Source organism: Bos indicus x Bos taurus, chromosome 15 (genome assembly GCF_003369695.1).
Source record: "Bos indicus x Bos taurus breed Angus x Brahman F1 hybrid chromosome 15, Bos_hybrid_MaternalHap_v2.0, whole genome shotgun sequence".
Taxonomy (NCBI): Eukaryota; Metazoa; Chordata; class Mammalia; order Artiodactyla; family Bovidae; genus Bos; species Bos indicus x Bos taurus.
In genome coordinates this window covers 25862139-25886149 of record NC_040090.1, presented here as the reverse complement: position 1 = coordinate 25886149, position 24011 = coordinate 25862139, and the positions used below count along the sequence as shown (strand labels likewise).

At 42.5% G+C, this 24011-nt stretch overlaps 1 protein-coding gene across 1 annotated transcript in view; it reads right to left on the bottom strand.

The window, feature by feature from the left end:
• LGR4 (leucine rich repeat containing G protein-coupled receptor 4) overlaps positions 1-24011 on the bottom strand; it is a 106006-nt gene that overhangs the window by 31437 nt on the left and 50558 nt on the right. The window contains exon 2 of the mRNA XM_027562793.1: positions 17096-17167. Coding sequence (XP_027418594.1) covers positions 17096-17167 — 72 coding nt within the window. The remainder of the gene's footprint in view (positions 1-17095; positions 17168-24011) is intronic.

The following is a 24011-nucleotide window of genomic DNA, read 5'->3' as shown; positions in this document are numbered from 1 at the left end:
CTTTAGGATGGACTGGTTGGATCTCCTTGCAGTCCAAGGGACTCTCAAGAGTCTTCTCCAACACCACAGTTCAAAAGCATCAATTCTTCAGCACTCAGCTTTCTTCACAGTCCAACTCTCACATCTATACATGACCACTGGAAAAACCATAGCCTTGACCAGATGGACCTTTATTGGCAAAGTAATGTCTCTACTTTTCAATATGCTATCTAGGTTGGTCTTAAGTTTCCTTCCAAGGAGTAAGCATCTTTTAATTTCATGGCTGCAATCACCATCTGCAGTGATTTTGGAGCCCAGAAAAATAAAGCCTGACACTGTTTACACTGTTTCCCCATCTATTTCCCATGAAGTGATGGGACCAGATGCCATGATCTTAGTTTTCTGAATGTTGAGCTTTAAGCCAACTTTTTCATTCTCCTTTTTCACTTTCATCAAGAGGCTTTTTAGTTCCTCTACACTTTCTGCCATAAGGATGGTGTCATTTGCATATCTGAGGTTACTGATATTTCTCCCAGCAATCTTGATTCCAGCTTGTGCTTCTTCCTGTCTTCAAGAAAATTAGAGATACCAAGGGAACATTTCATGCAAAGATGGTCTTGATAAAGGATAGAAATGGTATGGACCTAACAGAAGCAGAAGATATTAAGAAGAGGTGGCAAGAATACACAGAAGAACTGTACGAAAAAAACTGGGAGCTTCACGACCCAGATACTCATGATGGTGTGATCACTCACCTAGAGCCAGACATCCTGGAGTGTGAAGTCAAGTGGACCTTAGAAAGCATCACTACGAACAAAGCTAGTGGAGGTGATGGAATTCCAGTTGAGCTATTTCAAATCCTGAAAGATGATGCTGTGAAAGTGCTGCACTGAATATGCCAGCAAATTTTGGAAAACTCAGCAGTGGCCGCAGGACTGGAAAAGGTCAGTTTTCATTCCAATCCCTAAGAAAGGCAATGCCAAAGAATGCTCAAACTACCGCACAATTGCACTCATCTTAGTAAAGTAATATTCAAAATTCTCTAAGCCAGGCTTCAGCAGTACATGAACCGTGAACTTCCAGATGTTCAAGCTGGTTTTAGAAAAGGCAGAGGAACCAGAGATCAAATTGCCAACATCCTCTGAATCATGAAAAAGGAACAGAGTTCCAGAAAAACATCTACTTCTGCTTTATTGACTATGCCAAAGCCTTTGACTGTGGATCAATAAACTGTGGAAAATTCTGAAAGAGATGGGAATACCAGACCACCTGACCTGCCTCTTGAGAAACCTGTATGCAAGTCAGGAAGCAACTGTTAGAAATGGACATGGAACAACAGACTGGTTCCAAATAGGAAAAGGAGGACTCAAGGCTGTATATCGTCACCACCTGTGTAACTTCCCTCAAAAACTTCAGTTCTTACCATACACATGCTTTGTGTGGTCATTAAACCGGCTGTCTTCTACTCATTGTTTCTAGCACGTCAGTCTTACAGGCCAAATACAAAAGCTTCTAAGAACAGGTCTTGCATTTCACAATTCTGTCGCCACCCACAAGTGTGTCAACCCAATAGTCAGAAACTGCATTCTCAGCATTTCCTCCCTGAAAACAGATAGCATCCCAGAGCCTACCTTAGTGCAGGCTTAGGACAAGCCCTCTCAGGGGACTTTCTATACCCCAGACTCACAAATTACATTCAACTGATAATCCTCAGAGCTGGAAGGCAGTGTTCAAAAGGTCACACTTTATAAGATCAAATTGGATCATAAGGAATAGAAGGGAGAACAGATTCCATTGTCCCCAGGGTGGCAAGTGACTATTATCTGAAAGATCAGCTTTAAAAAGCTGAGTCCACCAAAAAACAAACACTGTAAACAGACCAAGGCTGTCACAGAATTTTATCTCTAATATTGGTTTTGAATGTTCCCCTATCTATGGGCTTTCCTTGAGGAGTTCAGTCTATTGTATTGAAAAGAGGGGTTTCACAAAGTGTGATTACCTTTACTTGCCAACAGAAAAGAATGCTGAACCACAATAGCCAAAATATTTGCTTCCCTTTCCCAAGGATCTGCCTCTTTATACTTTATAAACCCTGGGAAAACTAAAGGAGCCTAACCTCCAAAAGCAGGCTACTCACACCACTCTGATTACTTGGTTCCTTACAAGAGTAAACAGATCAAGTGGAGTCTTCAGGAATGCATCTACCCATGTTTACCAAGCAGCTGGGTTAATGAATAATAAACACAGCAACTTAATAAAGCCTCTGCAGCTTCAGCAACTGTTCCCTCCCAAGTCTCTTTACACGTTGCTTATTTTACGAGCCAGTACTTCTTTTTTCCCCCTAGTATTTCTTATAGTAGACACTATGGATGCTTCATGTCCAAAAACTCACCCCTAGGAGAGACCAAAGTGAATAAAGAATGGGGTTAGGGACAAAGTCCCAAACCCTGGAAGGAAAAGCCTACTGTGTCAGGTGCCCACAGTAATTGCAGGCACTGAGTTAGGTGGTTTACATTCTTGTCTTTCAATCTTCTCCGGACAGGGGCCCTACTTCTCTGGGTCCCTGAGAGGTTAGGTGACTTGGCAGAAGTCACACAGCGGGTAAGCAGAGGGGCCAGCATTCCAGTTTTCACAGAGCTGGCTCCAAGGCTTATCTGTGTCCTTCGGCAATTCGATGCCTCTGGTGTGTCACCAAAGGTTGGGAAATAATTCCCAGAAGGTGAAACACAGTGGACCTGGGTGAGTTAATAGCCTTGGTTGAGGATCAAGAGCTCTCAGCAGAGCAGAGCTCACAGTAGGGATGGATGACCATGGATCAGTGTCCATTTAACCAGGGCCAGTCCATACTATATAGTAGTATGTACATGTTAACCACAAACTCCTAATTTATCCCTCCCCCCACCTTTCCCCAATGGCAACCCATTCCAGTGTTCTTGCCTGGAGAATCCCAGGGACGGGGGAGCCTGGTGGGCTGCCGTCTATGGGGTCACACAGAGTCCACACGACTGAAGCGACTTAGTAGTAGTAGTAGTAAAGGGAAAAAAAAAACCAAAAAAACCTCATTATAGCGAGAACATAAGAGTGAAATGAAAAGTGGTACCATTTTCTGCCACTAATGGTGGGCGGTCCCAGACATCACCAACCCTCCTCCCCTCGTCTGCACCCCTTTCCCCCCACTGCAGCTCATTAGTCTCCAAAACCCATAGAGAACCCCATGGAAGGTCTCAATCCATCCATTCTTACTTTCCCTGCTTTGCCACCCGAGTCTAGACCCTCATTTTCTTCCTCCTGGATTACTGCCATGAACCTCCATGAGATTCTTGCCTCAAACCACTTCATTATAATACTGGGAGATCTAAATCTTAAAAAGCACAACTGAGCATTTCCCCAAATGCTTCTCCCCACTACAACTGAATCAGCTAGACCTTCAGTATGATCCTCTCCTTTCTCACCTTATTCCTGAATGTTCCTTGTATCCTACGTTTTGCAACACCCTGCTTTCCACCTCAGATCCTCTGTTCATGGCACTGCCTTCATATGAAATACCCACACTCCAGTTTCTGCCAGCTGAAAACCTTATTCATCATCACTGCAAGCTGGATGTTACCATCACTGTGGAACTATTACGATATTCCCTTTCCTGGATTCCACAGATTATTTTAGACAAAGCTCTCACTGGGTGCATTTTACTTTGCCTCTGGTTATTATTAAGTTGGTGTATCTCCTTCAACTGTATTTAGGTGCCTTATGGACAGGACTAGGTCATATTCACTTTGGATCCTCTTGTGTGAGACCTTCGATGAAACAGACACTTGGTGTTTGCTCTAATGCCTCAACTAAGCCCCAGTATAAGACCAGATTCAAGAAAAAGGTAACACTGCTACTTTAGGTATGGGGGAAAGCTGACTCATGATCTTGACTTTTCTGCAGGTTTTCTCCTTTTGTTTCATTGCTACTCCCCGACTCCCCTCCAGTCTCCTAAAAGGACAGAACTACTTGGCTTGATCTGAAAGTGCTACAGTAACAACGTTCTTTCTTAACATGTTCTGGTAGTATATTTTCTTAAGCAAAAGGGGTGGACCTTGAATATGAGAACACCAGTCTCCTGATCAACAGTGTTATCTCAACACAGGCTGGGGTTGTACACACGATCACACAGAATTAAAACGAGTCTAGCAGGACTTCCAACGGGGACACGGTCTACCTCAAGGCAACTCCTATTTATTCGCTTGTTACAACAGTCCCAGAAGCAGAGACTGAGAGGAGAAAGACAGAGAGAGGGTGGAGGAGAGGGAAACAGCAATCCATTAGCCTTCCGCACTCCCATCGGACTTGGAACTGTTCCAGGAAACAGGATACAAGTGGCTCAGCGAATAATGTCTTTCTGAGTCTGTTTTGGGTGCATTTATTATTCATAAGGACCAAGGATTCATGTTAGGGGCTCCTTCTAGGGGAGGCTAGAGTTTGCAATTATATTCTTGATTCTTAATGCACATGCTACATGATATTTTCTATCTGCCAACCCTCCCAGAAGTAGGAAAGTTGGACTGGCCCTGGTTAAATGGACACTGATCCACGGTCATCCATGCCAGAGGGTTCATACCTTCATGAAATGTGCTGAATTAGACTGGGATTTCTTCACTTGGGAAGTGGTTTAAAAGAAACACGAGAGGCGGGTGTGAACTAGAGGGTACACCAATTGGTGTTATGTCTCTGAGAAGTGCCTGGATTTAGGTTTCTTCTTGTCTGGGACAGAAATGTCATTGTGGCCATTTGGCTGGAATTCCAGCGGGGAAACAGTAGGGTAAGAACTGCACTATCCACACTCACTAGACACATGGACTGAGCTGGGGGAGGGCGGAGAAGGGGTCAGAAGCTTCCAGCAGCTGTTGTGAGGAGCCATGGGGAGGAGTGAGAAGAGGGAGGCAGACCAACTGCAGCAGGAAGGCCCGGGCCTGAGCACACTCTGCACGCAGACAATAGCCAGCCTGGCCCATGGCAATTTCTCTGTCACCTGGTGGACAGGTCCCGGCCGGAGGTTACAGAGCCACAGTCTCCCAGCCACTCTTGTGCCTCCTGCTCCTCTGCAGAGGTGGCCACCAGATGGTCTGACCTTGTGGCAAGTCCTGAGAGAAAACAACTGTGAGCACCACCCTTCCCTTCAGGGGGGCCCCACTGATCTAATCCCCCGCGGCCACGGCTCCTTGCCTCCCTCTACATTTCTTTCCACAGCTACGTGTCCCTACCCGATAGAGCTGCATTCAAAGCCACACACATGACCTCTCGCAGATGGGACCCAAACACCTCCAGGCTGCCCCTCCTGCGATGCCATTAAATTCTCTCAAGTGGGTGGATCTGCATGGCGTCACGCTCCGTGCCAAGTACAACAGACGCAACCACCAGCCCATGACTCTGCCCTCGGAGATGGCGTTTCCAGTTCAACACTGAACTGGGCAAGGAAGGCCACGGGAGAGCGTCCAACAGGAGGTGAGCAACCGTCTCCTATTAAATATAATTGGACATCAGCAAGACCCAAAATGTATGCAACAATTTTGAAAGAAAAAAAAAAACTTATAATGCATACCTCTAATAAGTCCTTAATTATCTATTTATTTGTATCTTAAGGTATGGGCTCAGAACTCTGCTGGCTCCTGTGAAAAATTAAGAACTCAAGAAGGGGGTGGTGGTGGTGTGGGGGGTGGTGGTAGAGAGTTGCTTTTATTTAAAAAAAAAAAAAAAAGACCAAACACTGGCAATCTAGTGATTACGACTCCAGTGGTGGGAGCTCCGGCTCAATCCCTGGTTGGGGAACTAAGATCTCAGGCTGAGCAGGGTGGCCAAATGTTAAAAAAAAAAGAAACAGAGTGTTCCCTGTTAGGGATATTTGGTATCAGTACATCTTAACAAAAACTAACACTTGTGTAACAGTTTACATTGTCATTACCCTACTATGTCGCAGTGGGCCTGCTCTTATTTTTTTTAACAGATGAGAAAAGTGAGCCTCTGTTTCCTCTGTGCTTTGTCTAAATTCCTACGAGCACTGCTAAAGAATGTAAATCTTAGACATTGTATAAGGTAATCAAAATAAAATAATGGAAACTCTAGAAACAGAACCATGTTGCTTTGTGTTATTTTCTACAAATGACTTTCAAAGGACCAAAGTGGCTCTTTTCCTAGTGAATACAGAAGGCCAGCAATTGACTAGCATCCTTGATAGGTCTCCTTGAACATGCTTCCTACCAAGGCTAAACAAACTTTATCTGATACAGTAGAGCAGAGAGTCCTGAACCCACTAATAATGTTTTACCCTATTTCTTCTCATACCAGGGAAGAATTTTATACTTTCATACAACTTTCATGGAAGTATATATAAAAATTAAATGTTTTATAAACATGCCTGTACTAAGAACTCTCATTATGGAAATTCCCAAGGTTTTTACTGTAGTCTTCCTTCACAGAGAAGGGGAAAACTATTTCATATACATATATATATATGTAAAATATTATGTATTTGTGTTTAAATGCACAAAAAGAAAAGCAGCAATGCTTAATCAAAAATAAGCTTGTCCTTGCTAAAACTCAGGCTATATAGCCCCTTTAGAACTCCACCATATACTAAAAGAGCTTTATTCAATTCAAAGAAACTTAAGTTATCCTGGCACCCACGACCCTTTTGTATATGCCACTTCCTTGTATAGTCAGTAATCCATAGAAGGCTTTATTTTATAGGCAAATCAATAAAAACCCTGGCAGCAGTTACAATTTCCCAAGCAAAGTTTATCCTGACAACCCAGTCATTTATCTTCTGGCACTAAACACACAAAATATCCACCCATATGAGGAAACATGTTACAGAGTAAGAAAAAAATTTACTGCTAACATAACCAGCAAATACTGACCTTCTACTATAAGCCAAGTACCACAGGTAGGGCAAAGTAAGTACTGAATTTTCCCAAGACATTTCTCATTTCTTTTAAATAAGGATAATTCATTAAACATAAACCTTCAATGGAATGCAGTTTTTATACAGGCTGATAAGGTTTATTACTTCAATAAACTCAAAATAAGAAGAGATCCTTTGTCTTAACCCCTCCCTCAATTTCAGATTCTAAAATGTGGTCACTGTCACCAAAGATCATGTGCAGCAGAACAGTGACCGTAGGTGCTGCACTTGGAGGAGAGTCTGTGGAATCGAATAGACAGGTGTGGACTGACTCACCTGGAACACGAAATAACAAGGCATTCAATCTAGTGCTAAATGGGGAGGAGCAGAGAAGGTGCAAGAGGAATCTGGATAAGGAAGACCAGGGAAGACTTTTAATAGCAGAAGGGGCTCAAAACAGACTAGATAAAATGAGTAAGACGTGACTAGGAGAGAGAGGAACCACGGCACACACTGTTGGTTGCCTACCAAATACCAGCCCTGCCTTCCTGGCAGAGCTTAGGTTTGTTCAAATGTGACTCACCTCCATGAGTAAATTCTGATTGGTCTTAACCAATCATGCTGAGAAAAGAAAGTACATACATATACTAAGAGAAGAGTTGAGAAGTGTAAACAACAAAATGTTAACCATAGGTATTTCCTACGGTAAGATACAGGTCATTGTTTTTCCTCCCTTCTCCTTATCTTCCTATGCATCCAGATTTTTAAAAATTGAGTACCCATTAATTTTAGGATTATTTCCTTACAAAGCCAAGTACATCGATGATACAAGTATTTTTAGCATGCCTAACATAATCTTTGATGTATACATAAAAGCCAACAGGGGCAAACGATGAACAAATTCTGAATTAAAATTCTACTACAGAATAAATCATGGTTGACTAAGAGTGGACAATACATGAAAGAAATGACTTTGCCTATTTCCTTACTGGAAAATTCAATCATGCTCGTAGAATATTAAAGACATTTTCACTTACTTGTAAACAGTATTACTTTTAGTCAAAGAACAAATAATTAGCTTTGATTAAAATAGGTAACGGAGAAGGTGATGGCACCCCACTCCAGTACTCTTGCCTGGAAAATCCCATGGGCGGAGGAGCCCAGTAGGCTGCAGTCCATGGGGTCGCTCAGAGTCGGACAGGACTGAGCTACTTCACTTTCACTTTTCACCTTCATGCATTGGAGAAGGAAATGGCAACCCACTCCAGTATTCTTGCCTGGAGAATCCCAGGGACAGGGGAGCCTGGTGGGCTGCTGTCTATGGGGTCACACAGAGTCGGACACGACTGAAGCGACTTAGTAGCAGCAGCAAAACAGGTAAATGCGCCAGCAAATTGTGGTTTCATTAGCCTCTCTACACTTTCTGAATTCCATGTCAAACACTGTAACAATGAATTGTTGATTCTCCGGCTTGATTTCCCCTAGCTGCTTATGAAATACTAATTTAAACCCCAATTCTGAGTATATCACATGTTCTATCGCCTCTACTTCTAAGCTGCTAAGCACTGAAAGACAAAGGTTCAGAGCCTGTTGGTTCCACTATCAGTTCTTTGGGAGGCTTCTTCCTCACTCCAGGTGGTCCTAGTGGGGATAAACGGAGGGCCCAGGATGGACCACACCAACCCAAAGAGGAGAGTGGTTCAAGGACAGCACATGGGACAGGTCTGGCCAACTAAAGTCCTCTGGGGATTTTGCTGCTAAAAGCAAAAAGGAAGATTTTACATGCTCATCTCAGATCTCAAGATGCAAAGACTTACGTGGGGCTGTTGAAGGTTATTTTACCCATTATATGGAGACAGGCTAAATACCACAGGAAAAAACAAAATCAAAAACACTAACATAGAGACAACTGAAGCTGAGAAATGGAAAGCATGAGAAAACTCTCACAACTGTGAAACCCCGAGATCCAGGACCATCTGAAGCCAACTCCATCTCTAGACTTCCTAGATCTACCTGAAACAATAAATCCTCTATGATACCTCAGCTGGGGTTCTGTCTCTTACACCCTGTGGACTCCCGTCAGGTAATAGACATATTTCAAACATCATCTTCTCTCTCCAAACCACAAACTACCTACTAGCAGTCCCCAAACGTCTGCTTTAAGGTGAACTTCTTTACCCCAAAGGCACTCTCACAACTCTCAGTAGAGAGGACTCAAAAAAAAAAAATTAAATGCAAGGCCTTTTGTTATGATTTGGCTGTAGGCACCTTTCTCCAGCATGTCAATGTTGATCCTTCATTCCTTGTGAAAAACCTCCCCTCCCACAGCTCCCAGAGCACGGTTCTGCCCTAGTTATCCTGCCCCCCTGGCACTTGGTCTTCTTCCCACACCCTGATTCAAGTGTTTCCCAGTGAGTTGTCTTTGGCCCTCTTCCCTTTCCTTCTGCCCTCTCTCCTTTGGCAAGCTCTTTCTACCTAATGTTTCCAGTAATCCCCTCAAAATAAAAGACTCTAAAATCTATACCCATGAAACTCCATTCTAGACTCCCCACCCATCCTTCTCAAGTCTTGACTCCACATCTATATTTCCAGATGTCCCTATGCCTCTCTCACCTAAAATCAAGCTGTATATTCAGAACTGCACGTACTATCTTCTCTTCTGGACCAATTTCTCTTACTGTATGGCCTTTAGTTTTGTCAAAATACCACCAAATTCCTGGTAATCTACAAGTGAAGTGCTGGACTGGACTTCCCTGGTGGTCCAGTGGTTAAGACTCCTTGCTCCCCAGTGCAGGGGGCCGGGTTCAATCCCTAGTCAGGGAACTAGATCCCACAAGCCTCAACCAAGAGTTCGACTGCTGCAACTAAAGATCCCGCATACTGCAACTACAAAAATAAATAAAATAAAAGTGAAGTGTTATTGACAACAACCCCTGCCGTCCCAGCTGAGACGTCCTCTTGAGTCTATTTGCATAACACCTTAGGCCAAGTTTCCTCTTCCCTGTTACTAGCTTTCATCTACCTGAGTTCAGAGTCTCATAGTTCTCACCTGGACTACTGCCATTATCATCTTCATCTGCTTCCCTGCACGCACTCAGTCCCAAGCATCCTCCTCTGTGCTACGAGATTACGTTGATATGACGGAAGGTCACGTCTGACCAAGTCATTTCCTAGCTCAAAATTCCATAGCCACACAACACCTGACCCTCCTCCACGAGTCTGCCAAGAAATGTCCTCAGCCTGGCCTTCGACTCCTTTCAAGGTTTCCTTCCCAGAATTTCCTTTCAGAAATCCTTTCTAAAATCAAACCAAACCCTGCACTCCTTCTTCCTGTCCCAGTCTATTTCCATATCTTTGCTCATCCTCCTTTTTCCACATCTCCTCATGAATAACTCTGCCATCCCTTGAGGCTCTCTCTACCAATGCCAACTCTTTGATGAGGCCTTCCTTAATCTTTTTTGCTAGAAGTTATTTCCCTTCCTTTCTCCTTTGAACTCCCATAACTCTACTACACCATTCATCTCTCTGGAAGGCAAGAACCTCAGCTGACTTCAACAATGCACACAGCGCTTTACCTAACACCAGTCTGATGAATCAATGAACTGTCTAATGAAGTCCTTCCTTTTCCTTTTCACATCTACACTGTCAGATGTGGGATTGAAATCAGACCCATTACTAACAGGCTATGTGACCTTGGGAAATCAACCTCAAGAAAAATTCAGCTTCCTCGTCACCAAAATGGGAATATATATAGCCCACAGAGTTTTATGAATTCAAACAAAACAATCCTTGCTCTAGGACGACCTGTCTGGTACACAGAAGGTCCAGTAAGTACAGGATCCCTCCCATTTCTCTTCTCACTCTTATAACCGAATCTGAGAGGTCCCCACATCATACACAGGAAATGGTATGAGTCGGAGAGCACCCATACGCCTCTGTGAGATGACTACACAGTTTCCAACAGCAAATGTAGGGATCTTCACTACCAACTCATCCTACCAAGGCACTATAAAGTGGAACAAGAGAATTCCAAGAAAACATTTTGAACTGTCAAATATCACAGTCAAATTTATCAGAAATCACAGGGGGAAATTATTACAGTTGAAAAAGCTTATCTGAGAAGCCTTCATCAAGGGAGTAAACGTTAAGTGAGTCAAATGTTAGTTTGGAAGCAAAGGAAATTCCTTGTAAATACTGGAAGAGAACCGAGTCTGCTACTTTCTAGAGCTCTAGACAACCCAGTAAGACTATTTGAAACTACTTCTGCATCTCAAATACCAAAGGTGATGGGACATAGTGGACATGGCATTGAACTAGGTAGGTCTCATTCTGGCTCGGATGCATGCTAACTGTAGTGCTTGGAACTTGCCACTCATCTACTGTTGAGCCTTGATAGTCCCACCTATAAAATGGTATGGCTAGGCCAGAAAACCTCATTCTAGGAAGATCTCTTTGTTAATAAGTTTTCTGTTCAATGACCTTACTAAGGGATCACCCCACTCCAGTACTCTTGCCTGGAAAATCCCATGGATGGAGGAGCCTGGTAGGCTGCAGTCCATGGGATCGCTAAGAGTCGGACACGACTGGGCAACTTCACGTTCACTTCTCACTTTCATGCTTGGAGAAGGAAACGGCAACCCACTCCAGTGTTCTTGCCTGGAGAATCCCAGGGACGAGGGAGCCTGGTGGGCTGCCGTCTATGGAGTCACACAGAGTCAGACACGACTGAAGTGAGTTAGCTTAGCTTAAGGGATATGTTAGGCAGCCAACCATCTTTGACAGTTAGCTTGGGACATACTTAGCATTGTAGATGAGAGTAAATAGGTGTCCTCTTAGGCTTGCTTCCAATCCTATGCCTCTTGAGACAGTATCACAGCTTAGAAATTAAGACGAAATACTTGAATCAGATCGACATGAATTCAGATCCTGGCTCTGCTATTGACTATATGACCTAGTGAGTTTTTCAGCTCTCTAAAGCCTCCTTGTCCACATCTATAACTTAGCATGATGATATATAAGAATCTTGTGAGCAGTAAACTAGATTATATGCTCTAAGTTTTTTAGTACATAAGAAACTCTCAATAAATTTTGGCTGCCATTATTATTGCTACTGAACCCTAAAATAACTTCCTTTTGCCAGGCTTGATTGATTTTAATTATGTGTAGTAACTCAAATAGCGGAGAAGGCAATGGCACCCCACTCCAGTACTCTTGCCTGGAAGGTCCCATGGACTGAAGAGCCTGGTAGGCTGCAGTCCATGGGGTCGCTAAGAGTCAGACACGACTGAGCAACTTCACTTTCACTTTTCACTTTCATGCATTGGAGAAGGAAATGGCAACCCACTCCAGTGTTCTTGCCTGGAGAATCCCAGGGACGGGGGAGCCTGGTGGGCTGCCGTCTATGCGGTCGCACAGAGTTGGACACAACTGAAGCGATTTAGCAGCAGCAGCAACTCAAATAGAGACCATAAAACTTAGTTTTAGAAAATCGAAATGGATTAGCAAGACATAGCAACCAGGTGCAACTTGTGGTTCTAAATGTATCCTGAACCACAATTCTACTTTTTTTTTTTGCTAAAGAATATTACTGGATTAGCTATCAAATCTGAATAAGAATTACAGACCAAATAATACATAGGAATCTAGATTTCTGTTTGATAACTGCAGTGCAATTATTTAAACAAATATCCTTGTGTTTTTGGAATAAACAATGCACTATTTAAAAGTAAAGGAGAATTCAACGATTGCAACTTACTTTCAAATGGTTCTGAAAAAAAAGTACACACATTTTATATTGTCTGCATGTACCTGTGTGTGTGTGTGTGTGTGTGTGTGTGTTCAACTACTGGCTAAAGTATTTATAACTTTTAATTTTAACCCACTCTTTATTCTCCTGTTGAAATTACTTAGTAGTTCTCTTCTGTAAAGTAATATCTCTACTAGGAATTAATTGTCCTACAGACGCACCTGCCCAAAAAAACAAGTAGTCAGAGAACTAATTTTCACTTTAGCATTGTAAAGAGTTCCAAAGTCCATTTTGAAACAGATAGAACTAGCCTAGTCTTATAGTATGTATTAAACAATAACTGTACAAGTGCCAAAGCTGGCAACAGTCTCCACTGCTGTTGCAACATCTAAGCTCACAGTAACATTCACAGATTCCTCAGTGGGAGCCTATGGAAAGCAGTTGGATACTCCTTCTCCTGTTTCTAATTAAATCAATTTCACAACTCCACATTTCAGCCATTCCCTAAATGGCTACCAATGCCCTGACAGGTCTCAAGGACAGCCAAAATACTATGGCAGCAATGCGTAGTATGGAGGCTTCCCTGGTGGCTCAGAAGTAAAGAATCCATCTGCTAATGCAGGAGACCCGAGAGACCCAGGTTCTATCCCTGGGTTGGGAAGATCCTCTGGAGTAGGAAATGGCAGCCGCCTTCAGTATACTTGCCTGAAAAATTACATGGACAGAGGAGCCTGGTGGGCTACAGTCCATGGGGTCACAAAGAGTCAGATGTGATGGAGTGACTGAGCACACACAGCATCACATCAGACACCAACTTTGTGGATGCTAAATGAATATTTTCCAAAAATTCTGCCTTTCCTTTCACATCACTAACAAAAATCTATAAGGGCCCATTCCAACTCCCATCTCCAAGCTAAACAACCTCTCCCCTAAATACTTCAAGAAAGACAGCAATGTTTAATCGGATTAGTGAAATCTACATTACTCATGTCAATGTAGCACTTCATGGTCACAAAGCACTTTTACATAAATAATTCCCTCTTCCCTTTACAATACTACTGTGAAGAGTCCCATTTTAAAGAGTAGGAAATTGAGATGTGAAAATCAATAGACTGTTTCAAGACTACACATTTTATGTAATGAATTTAGGGTTAGATCCTATGTTTTTGGATTCCCAGAGAAAGAGAGGGGGAAAAAAAAAATCAGTGAATGGCATCTAGTCATTCAGGGAAAAAAAATCTTAGTCTCCTCCCTATCACTTACCCTCATACCCAATTCAGGTCCTTCAGGATAAAGTCTAAACTCCTTAGCTTAAAAAGTCCCTCGGTGATCTGGCCTCATCTCCTCACATTTCTCTACCTTTCAATATTTCACATTTCTCTGTTTCAGTTGCAATAACTATCATCTTGTGTCCTAACACTTCTGAAACGTCTACCTCCGTGCCTTTGCACATGCTATAAGGTTCTTCCTGGAGCACCCTGACTACCCATCCTCACCCAGCTAATTCTCATGTGTCCTTCAAGACTCAGCTGAAGCTATTCTGGAAAGCCTTTCCTAAATCCTCCAGTCTCAATAAACAGGTTACTTCAGGCTTCCACTGACCCTGTGCACACTTGGACAATCTTCACCATGCCACACCAAGTGTTAGCTCCACTCTTCCCCTGGACCCTTGCTGTCCAAATGAACTTTCTGCAGCGATGGAAACTGTCTACATGGGCACTGTCCATCACAAGAGTCACGAGCCACAGGTGGTTACTGAGCACTTGAAAGATGGCTAGCTCCACTAAAAACGGAGCATTTATTTTAGTTTAATTATTGTAAGTCTAGATTTAAATAACCATTTGTGGCTAGTGGCTATGGTGCTGGACAGACTGTCAACTCCAAGGACAAAGACCACACTTAACTTGTCTTGGTGTCCCTGACACCCATCAGAGGACCCAGCACAGAGCCGGATTCAGTGTTTGTCGAAAGAACAAGTGAATGCGTAAACATCTATAAACACTTCTTAAGTTGGGAACTGATTCCACCCAATACTCCCAGCATTCTGAATTATCATATAAAATTCAGCCAAACCAGTCACATCATGTAAAGCACACCTCATTAACTATTGTGGAAAAAAAAAAAAAAAGCCCTCAGTAAATCACTCATTTCTGTTCCGGGCACTTCAGCTTCACAATCACTCTTAAATGACTTCCAGATGACTTTTGGACAAAGGGTGATGCTGTTTCTGGAATATTACAATACTCCTGGCAGCATCATTTTGGAATGTCAAACTCTGCTACGGTGTTTTGTAAAGAAAAAACACGGGCTTTTTACCCTGATTCTATTAACATGGAAAAGAAATTCCCTCAAATGCCTGTAAGTATACCCAGCATGTGAAAGACTATTCTGAAGGACTCTTTAAAATTAACCATCAGCACTCCTGACCAAATTCATTTCTGAAATCCTATACAGTATTTGCAGGAGCCATACGGACTTCATAGGATGGGCTTTCTTGCTGCCACAAGCAGAATGTGAAGCGAACAAAACCTCGCTACAAAAGACTAGCCATCAAATCCAATTTGGTTCCAATTAAAACTCTCAGTTGACAGAATTTGTGAGCTTGATATATGCTTGGTCATTTGAGAGTTTTACGAAATCCAAGATGCAAACTTCACAAAGCAGAGATTAGCCAGGGTGGACTCCATATCCAGGCGCTCACCGCCAATCCCTCCAAGGGGGCTGGCTGCCAGTCAAAGGCACTGACAACGTGGTGTGCACACGTGGTTCACCAGAGCAAGGAGGCGTCTCCACTTCTCGCCCAGTGCGTCTCGTATCTCTGGGGGCGATCCAACAGCTGAACCCATGCTCATGAATGGCCTTTCACTGCGTGATTCCTTCTGTAAAGGGAGACTAATCCTAAAGGCTGAAACTATATGTGAAATGAAAAGAAATAGCTGAGGCATCTTTGAGCTTGATTGGGAGGGTGGGAATTTGGGGGCTTCAAACACACAGCTCACTGCTTTTTCATTCAATGTAAATGTCTAATTAAAAACGAAGAGCTATTTCTTACAAAGGAATTAATTTCATTCAAGGGGGAAAAAAAAAAACAAACAGGCAAAAATAAAGTAAAACATACATTGAAACCTTGTAACCCATGACAACAATTGGTATACAAGCTGCTGCTCCCCGTACCCCACCCCCACCTTAAGCACTTTTAAAATGATGAAATAAATACCAGCCAGCATTTACATTACACTCACCCTGCTTCATGCACTGTCCTAAGTATTTAACATCTATTTCAATTCATTCTGTCTTATCTTCACCTTAAAGACAAAGAAACTGAAACGAGGGAGGTTAAATAACTTGACCCAGTTCACAAGCTTGGAAGTGGCAAAGAACCTCTGCCCAACTTCTGCTGTGGGAACATCACGTTCAATTAAGTAGTGTGGGAAGAAAAACTTCTTAACTTCACTAAATCCTTAACTGCTGTTTCAACAGTGTCAGAAACTGGGAGCACAACCTGCCTGTCTTATTTTCGATTCCGAGTCCCCATGTGCAGGGAGGGGCCGACCTAAGATAAGAGAGACAGTCACTGACTTGGATCTAAAACTCAACAGCTGGCTGTAGGGCACAATCCGTAATATGAATTTAGATTCCTTCAGGGCTATAGCTCTTTGATGTTCTTACCATCAAACTGTCACCTTCTTGCCTCTACATATTACATAATCCATTAGCTTAGCTGTTTTTAAAGCCCTCCATTTAACTCAAGTCAACTATGACTTTATTTTTCGTCTGAATTCTTAAAAGCTATTGATCGTTGCCAATTCCTATAAAATCTAAAAGTGCTTATTTTGATGATGAACTTTAAATGGCGTGGAGAGAAAAACAAAATGGAGGTTACAGGTGGAAAGAACTTCTCCCCCATGTAAGCTGTTAAATTGGAAATGCGAGATGACACCGCCAAGTTCAGAAACAGGCTTAACGTTAAAGGTGTTCTCAGAGACCCGAAGGATGTTCCATGTCTTCGCCCCTCTCCCAAAGACCACCTGCCCATGTCCAAGGAAAGTTTTCTGTTGGCTCACATTGAGGTCATCTGCTGCATCATGACCCTGAAATGCTGTGGATTATTCTTTATGGTTCTATTGCCCACACAGCAACTCCTGTGGCAATCATGGTAATTACATAGCAGGCTTGTTATCTTGGGATAGCACTGTAATTAACCTGTGTCACTGCCTCATTCGTGGTCATAACAATTGCAGCAAAAAAGTCCCATGGAAGTAGCATTTTTCATCCTGACTTTCAAAAATAACTTCAGCGATCACATTTCTTAAAAACTCAAGTCTGCTTCCCCCAAAACACATGGTTTCCACTATTCTGAGGCCACTGAACCCAGTTCTCTGAGTGTCCCCTGAGAAACAGCAGACAATCTCTGTTGTGAGAACTTCCAAAGAGAAAAGGAGAAATACTCAAATAAACAAAAAAACAGTTCTCAAAAGAATACTTACAACTCCTCTAGAAAAGGGAAGTTCTTAAATGCATCTTCTGGTAACTGAGTAATGTTATTCATGCTGATATCCCTGGAAAACATAAAGTTAAGAAGACTGTTAATTATGTTATATTATACTTAAAGCACTTAATTCGACAGAAAAATAATTAGGTGATAAAATTTTGTAAAGAAGCAAGAAAAATAAGCATAGAAGACAGACATAGGAATAGTCATAATTTAGCTTCAGAATGCAATGTTAAGAAAACAGAAAAGTTCAATGTTTTATTAAAAATCATACCCTATCATTTATGCTATATCCAGATACTGGGTTTTTGCCCTTTAAGTATTCTTAGGGAAAAAAATGTCTCCAACTACCCACAGTGAGTGAGCTGGTGTGGCCTTTCAGGGCTCTGGTATTCAAAGTACTGTGTACCTGACAAAAGTAAGCAAACGAATACCCAGAACTTGATAAAAGAGATCTACAGCTACGGTGGCTTCTTAAGCCACTGTCAGGGATAATAAAACAGGTCCTAACTGTACCCCAGTCATATTTTCTGTAAAACCTATAAAAGTCCTCCAGGTAATAGTTGAAAGTAGATTTCATTTTTAGCCTATGAATAGATGCAGGCTGCAAACAAGTGCGTACATGACAGGTATGTGGTCCACTTCCAGTTTTTCCTTAAAGAGACAGCAGCAAGGAGGGTACCCACTCGACAACAGAACTCAACAGTGAACTAGTTCAAGCAGCTGAACAAAACACTTTATTAACCATTTTCTTCTTCTCTGACAGCTGTCTTTTGGCCTGGCTTTCTCCTTCCACGCTCTGCTTAATCTGGACAGTGTGATGCGCAGGTGAAGGCAGCCTCACCAGGGACAGTCCCTGCAGGTTCTGGGTTGCCCCCTCACCCAGGTCCCCCTGCCTCTTTTGCTGTTGTTCCTGCTGCTTTGTCGCTAAGTCATGTCTGACTCTTTTGCAACCCCGTGGACTATAGCTTGCCAGGCTCCTCTGTCCATGGGATTCTCCAGGCAAAAATACTGGAGTGGGTTGCCATTTCCTCCTCCAGGGGATCTTCCTGACCCAGGGGTCGATATTGCATCTCCTGCATTGGCAGGTGGATTCTTCACCACTAAGCCACCAAGGAAGCCTGCCCCCGCCTGTTTATCTGCTGTTAAACTCTGTGGTTCAGCCCACAGGTCTCTCCTTTCTACAAAGCACGATAAAAATTCACACATGTGACTTTCCCATGCCTGGATCAGACAAATGGGTCTAAGAAAGTGGAAGAGAAATCAAGCACACAGAAACCAGCTGACAATAATACCACTTTCTTTTCCTTACTCTGATCAGGTAAAATTTTCCTTTAAAGGACACTGAGTATCAACATAGGTCAGTCCCTTCTCCCCACCTTCCCTCTCATCAACAGTTAAAAGTGGAATTTGCTTTCCTTCTTACTAGCCTTTCTCAAGGCATGTTTGGGAAACATTTTGGCTTGGGAATAATAATAACAATGCAGTAGCAAAAACAGCAGTAGCAGCTGACATGTCGCAAATACCGATCAGGGGATAAGACTGCACGTTGATCTCATTCTATGAAGGGGGAAACTGAGGCTTCCTGGGGCAAAATAACCTCCCTGAGGCCACCAGCAAGTGGTATAACAGGACATGTGAGCTCCAGAGCCCAAGATCTTAACTCCAAACTTCGAGTCTTTTAAAACATCATTTGGATCCTGCTACTTCGCTCCAGTGGTAGTCAGGACATAAAGCAAATCCTGAGTCCAACCAAGGTTAAAAAGAGGGGGGGACACTGCCCCCAAGACCTTGGCAAGATAATCAGAGGATCTCAGGAAGAGCGCTTCTGCTTGAAAATAATAATAATAATAATAAAACTATAAATAGCTTTAGCTATTGAAGAAACAAAATTCTGAAAATTCTCTGGAGATGAATCCTCTGACCAAAGGGGTTCACATGCATTCCAAAGTTGTCTATCATTAAAAACAACTCAAATTCTACTAAAGATAATTTATAAGAAAATAAAATTAATACACTTTTCTAGGAATTATTATTTTTAAATACAGGCCCTGATACTAATTTAGTTAACTATTATTATCCCTGGGGAAGGGGAGGGGGGAACCTTTTATTTCTCATAAACACTGGAACAACATACTAGAGAAACAGCACCCCAACAGGGGTCAGAAGGAATATTATTTAATCCTGGGCCATGGTTTGCTTATCTGTAAAATGGTGGGGGTGGGGAGCTGCACTGATGTACTGAGGTGCTTCCTGGCCTGACATATACTTCCATGATTCACTTTTTTTGGTAGTTTTCATGGAGGTGCTCACCCTCCCTGATGAAAATACATGAGGTTCACGGACCCTGGTGGCTCAGAGGGTAAAGCGTCTTCCTGCAATGCAGGAGACCTGAGTTCAATCCCTGGGTCGGGAAGATCACCTGGAGAAGGAAATGGCAACCCACTCCAGTACTCTTGCCTGGAAATCCCATGGATGGAGGAGCCTGGTAGGCTACAGCCCACAGGGTGGCAGAGAGTCAGACAGGACTTCACTTTCACTTTCACCTGATGGAAAAGGCAGCTTTCTGAAAACTGGCCATAAAGCAACATTTAAAGACTCCTGGTTTGTCATTATAAAACAACTGAACCACTTCCACTGGAAACACATTTCAGTTCAGTCACTCAGTTGTGTCCGGCTCTGCGACCCCACGGACCGCAGCACACCAGGCCTCCCTGTCCATCACCAACTCTCGGAGTTTACTCAAACTCATGTCCATTGAGTCGGTGATGCCATCCAACCATCTCATCCTCTGTCACATTTACCTTTAACCAAAACACATTTACCTTTAACCAATAAAATAATTGGTAAGAACACAACAAAACTTTTAATCACATGGAAAAGCAAGCTAATAAGTATGCAGCGATTCTGCAAAATATCACACAATTTTGGTGTTCTTTAGTCATTCCAATTAACAGGGAAAAGGAGGACAACCATAATTTATTTCTTTATGAAAGGAGGTACTCCATACCATTTCCTCTAAATTTGCATGTGCGTGTGCTCAGTCATGTCTGGCTCTCTGTGACACATGGATTGCAGTCCACCAGGCTCCTCTGTCCGTGGGACTTCCTAGGCAAGAATACTGCAGCAGGTTGCCATTTCCTCCTCCAGAGGATCTTCCCAAACAAGGGATCAAACCCATATCTCCTGCATTGGCAAGTGGATTCTCTTACCACTAAGCCACCTGGGAAGCCCTTCCTCTAAGTTTGGGACACCTGAATTCAGGTGAGCATCACAGCAACAGAAAAACTGACTAACTGCCTCAGCAGAAAAAGACATAATTATAGAAGAATTTACACCACACTCTTCCCTGAATTCCAATTTTGTAAAATGCATACACCTATATAACTCTCTCATTTTTCCCCCCTCAGAGTAACAAGACATAACAGGTAGTTTTGCTGTGAGCTATAAATGCAATTAGTGGGACTCCATATTTACAAACTAATATGTGTTAAACACACTTGGTGAGGGTTTTTTTTTCTCCCAAAGCTTCAGAGTCAGAAGCAACACTTGTTTCCAAACTGATCTGAATTTCACATACTATTTTTTTAGGTGTTTTCCTTCATATTTTCTGGGCCTCACTTACAAAGCATTTGCAAGTAAGGAGGAGAAAAAGAAAAGAAAGGGAGGGGGGACCTGCAAGATATAATCTCCAGAGAAGCTCTGGAAACATGTGGTTACAGAGTATAAGGTGGGTGGGTACTCATTTAAAATAATGAGGGCTAATGGTGATAAACAACCTACAGACAGCCCCAAGAGTAGATTTCAGACCTGACATCACCAGCACCAGCAGGAGAGCTCCAGGCTTCGGATGCTGGGGGTGATGACTTAACTGTAACAATTTACAAATGGAAGCCCTAAGCCAATAATTACAAATATATTGGGCTCATGGGCCTATAAATTACTGAAGTACATAAGTAAAAGAAAATGATACAGAAAATTTTTAGCTAGAAGATAACACCCCTAGGTCAGTGCTTTGACATTCATGATGAGCAACACAATCTTGCCAGGAACATCTGTAGTTATACCCGGAGATTTGCAATCCTGGGTTCCTATGAAGAAAATAAGTGTAAGGTAGAAAACAAAATAATCTTATGAGGTCAGAGACCACCAACTCAAAAGCCTCCAAAGAGTGATTTCAAGAGAAAGGATGGCCTTACTTGGAGCCAACCTGGCATAAACAGAAGGGCACAGGCCTCGAAGATTAAGGCTTTCATATGGACTCACCAGCATTAGCTGTGTGATCTTGGGCAAACTGGTCATCTTTTCTGAGCCCTGGCTTCTTCATTTAGATAAAGGAGGCAGTAGTAACTAAATCCTGTAGCATTCTGTAAAGACCAGAAAATGTCAAGCCACGTTGCTGTTGTTCAGTCAGTAAGTCCAGCCCCATGGACTGTAGCCCACGAGGCTCCTCTGTCTATGGGATTTCCCAGGCAAGAAAACTGCAGTGGGTAGCCATATCCTACTCCAGGGTTTCTTCACGACCCAGGGATCGAACCTGCATCTCCTGCATTGGCAGGAGGATTCTTTACCACTGAGCCACCAAGGGAGCCCCATGTCAAGTCACATATAAAAAGCTAAATAAGTAACAGATGTTATGTCCTCTGCTCCTAGAAGCTGTGTGAATCCACTGGACCGAGAGCCAGCAGGCCAAGCACCTCACTGCCTTTGGTGGCCTGCTTCCCCAGAAAAGAAACCACTTTTACACAAGGGAAATACTAAATGGTGCAGAAGGTCTAGAACCTGGAGTTGTTCCTAACTACAAAACTGGATTCTAAACTCCAGAATTCCAGGAGTCAAAGATGTTGAGATAGAAGAGCCCTTGAGACCAAAGAACTTTGCTTTAAAAAAAGTAAAATGTTGAGGCCTAGTTGACGACAGAGAAGGAAGGGAGACAAGGGAGAGAAGGAGGTAGGAAATTACATCCTCATAGGAAAATTGTTAGAAATACAGGAAAGATAAGAGCCATTTTCAAATGGCTTTGCGCCAGGAGGACTTTGCACCATAAGTGATGAAGCAGGCGATAGAACCCAGAACTTTTACTTAATGGGGGGAAATGCCTGAATATGTGTTTTCTATACATACTGGTTCCATAACAGATTTCTTTATAATTTAGGCCTCTCAAGGTATACCAACTGGAACAGGGCACACGCATATCACACCCAATGTAATAGTCCCCAGTTTTTACAACAGAGATCAAAAATACCAAAGTACATCACCCCACTAGGAAAATAAAGGTGAAACCTCCAATACCAGCAGTCACCGACTTCAAAATTGACACTGAAACGGTGCAATTGTTTAATTGAAACTCCTAAATCTCCCCAGTGGTTAAACTATCCTTTTTCCACTCATAAAATTCACTAATGCTAAAGCATCTACTGAGTAGAGAGGAACATCAAGTTTCAACAAGATACCTTTTAAAATCCCTGTAAAATGCTCCCGAAGCGAGCCCAACCTGTTTGCTGATGGCCCAGAGAGTACCACCGCGGACTTCGCCACCGCATGCTTGCTGGTCTGGGCCTTTTGCCATAGGGTTATTTAATTTTAAATATACTGTGATTGACCCAATGTTATCTAACTTTGAATAAACCCTCCTATTTGTGTTAGATAAAACTGCACTTTTGCTGCCACGGTGTTAGTAATAACGCAAATATTACCCGGCCATATGAGAAGTCGATAAATTATGTTTAATAAATTACAAACAGCTTCTACAAAACACACCATTCTCTAAACCGTTCTCCAGAAAATGGTGGTGATGTCCTGAAACTCAGCAGACACATGCTGACAATGATAAAGAACTAATACTATTCCAATGACTTTTCGAGGGTCTTGTCATCCACCAGAAGTTTTCAGGCCCACAGATGTCTACTGTGTGAACAAAAACGAAAAACAAACTAAATTTGAAAAACGTCCCTGGTGGGACACACTGGAAGGGAAGGTCTCTCTCACAGAGAAGTGATGTAGACGCACACACACCACCAAGGTTCTAGACAAGGCGTATGAAGAGCTTAATTCCCCCTTTTCCCCTCTCAGTATTTGTTTATCGATTCGGCTGTGCCAGGTCTTAGTTGCAGCACGTGGGATTTGGTTCCCTGACTGGGGGTTGAACCCAGGTCCCACGCATTGGGAGCTCAGTCACGGCCACTGGACCAGCAGCGCAGTCCCAAGTTTAATTTCTTTTCTGACAGGATTCTGAACCTTTGGGCAAGTGCTCTCTTTCACTCACCACTTTTATAACAAAGCAACCAATATTCGCTGTTTTTAAAGCACTGACATACAGAGAAAACCATCAACAATATCAATACCCAGGAATGACCACTGTCCTATTTTATGGGAGATATTACAGGTTCTTTTTCTATGGATGGTATATATTTTCACCAATATGAAATGCTATCATTCTAAATATGTGGATCTCTTGACACTTAGGATTCTTCACTTGCAAAGTGGAAAAAAAAAATTCTCTGAAAATATCTTTTAAGGAAAGTGTATTTAATATATATCTTGATGCTATTTTTTGGCAAGCCATACATCATGAGAGGGATCGCCTTTGCACCCGGAAATCACTGTGCCAAAAAGAAAAGAGATAAGTCTCTTTTCCAGAGACAAAGAGATACACTGTCACCTAGTTAACAAATGTGTACAAAGCACACATGTAAGTGCAAGGCCCTGCACTAGGATGGTGAAGTTTTTATACCAAAAGATAGGTTCACAGTTCTCTTACTTTCTTTCAATTAAAATTCATCAGTCTGCTCTATTCTTACCTGGCTATTACTGCTGAAGACATTGTTGCAACGTGCAATTAAATTTAACCTTTCTAAAATGCATTCTTGCATTCTGGAAACAATAAGAACAGCTACATACGTGTAAAGATA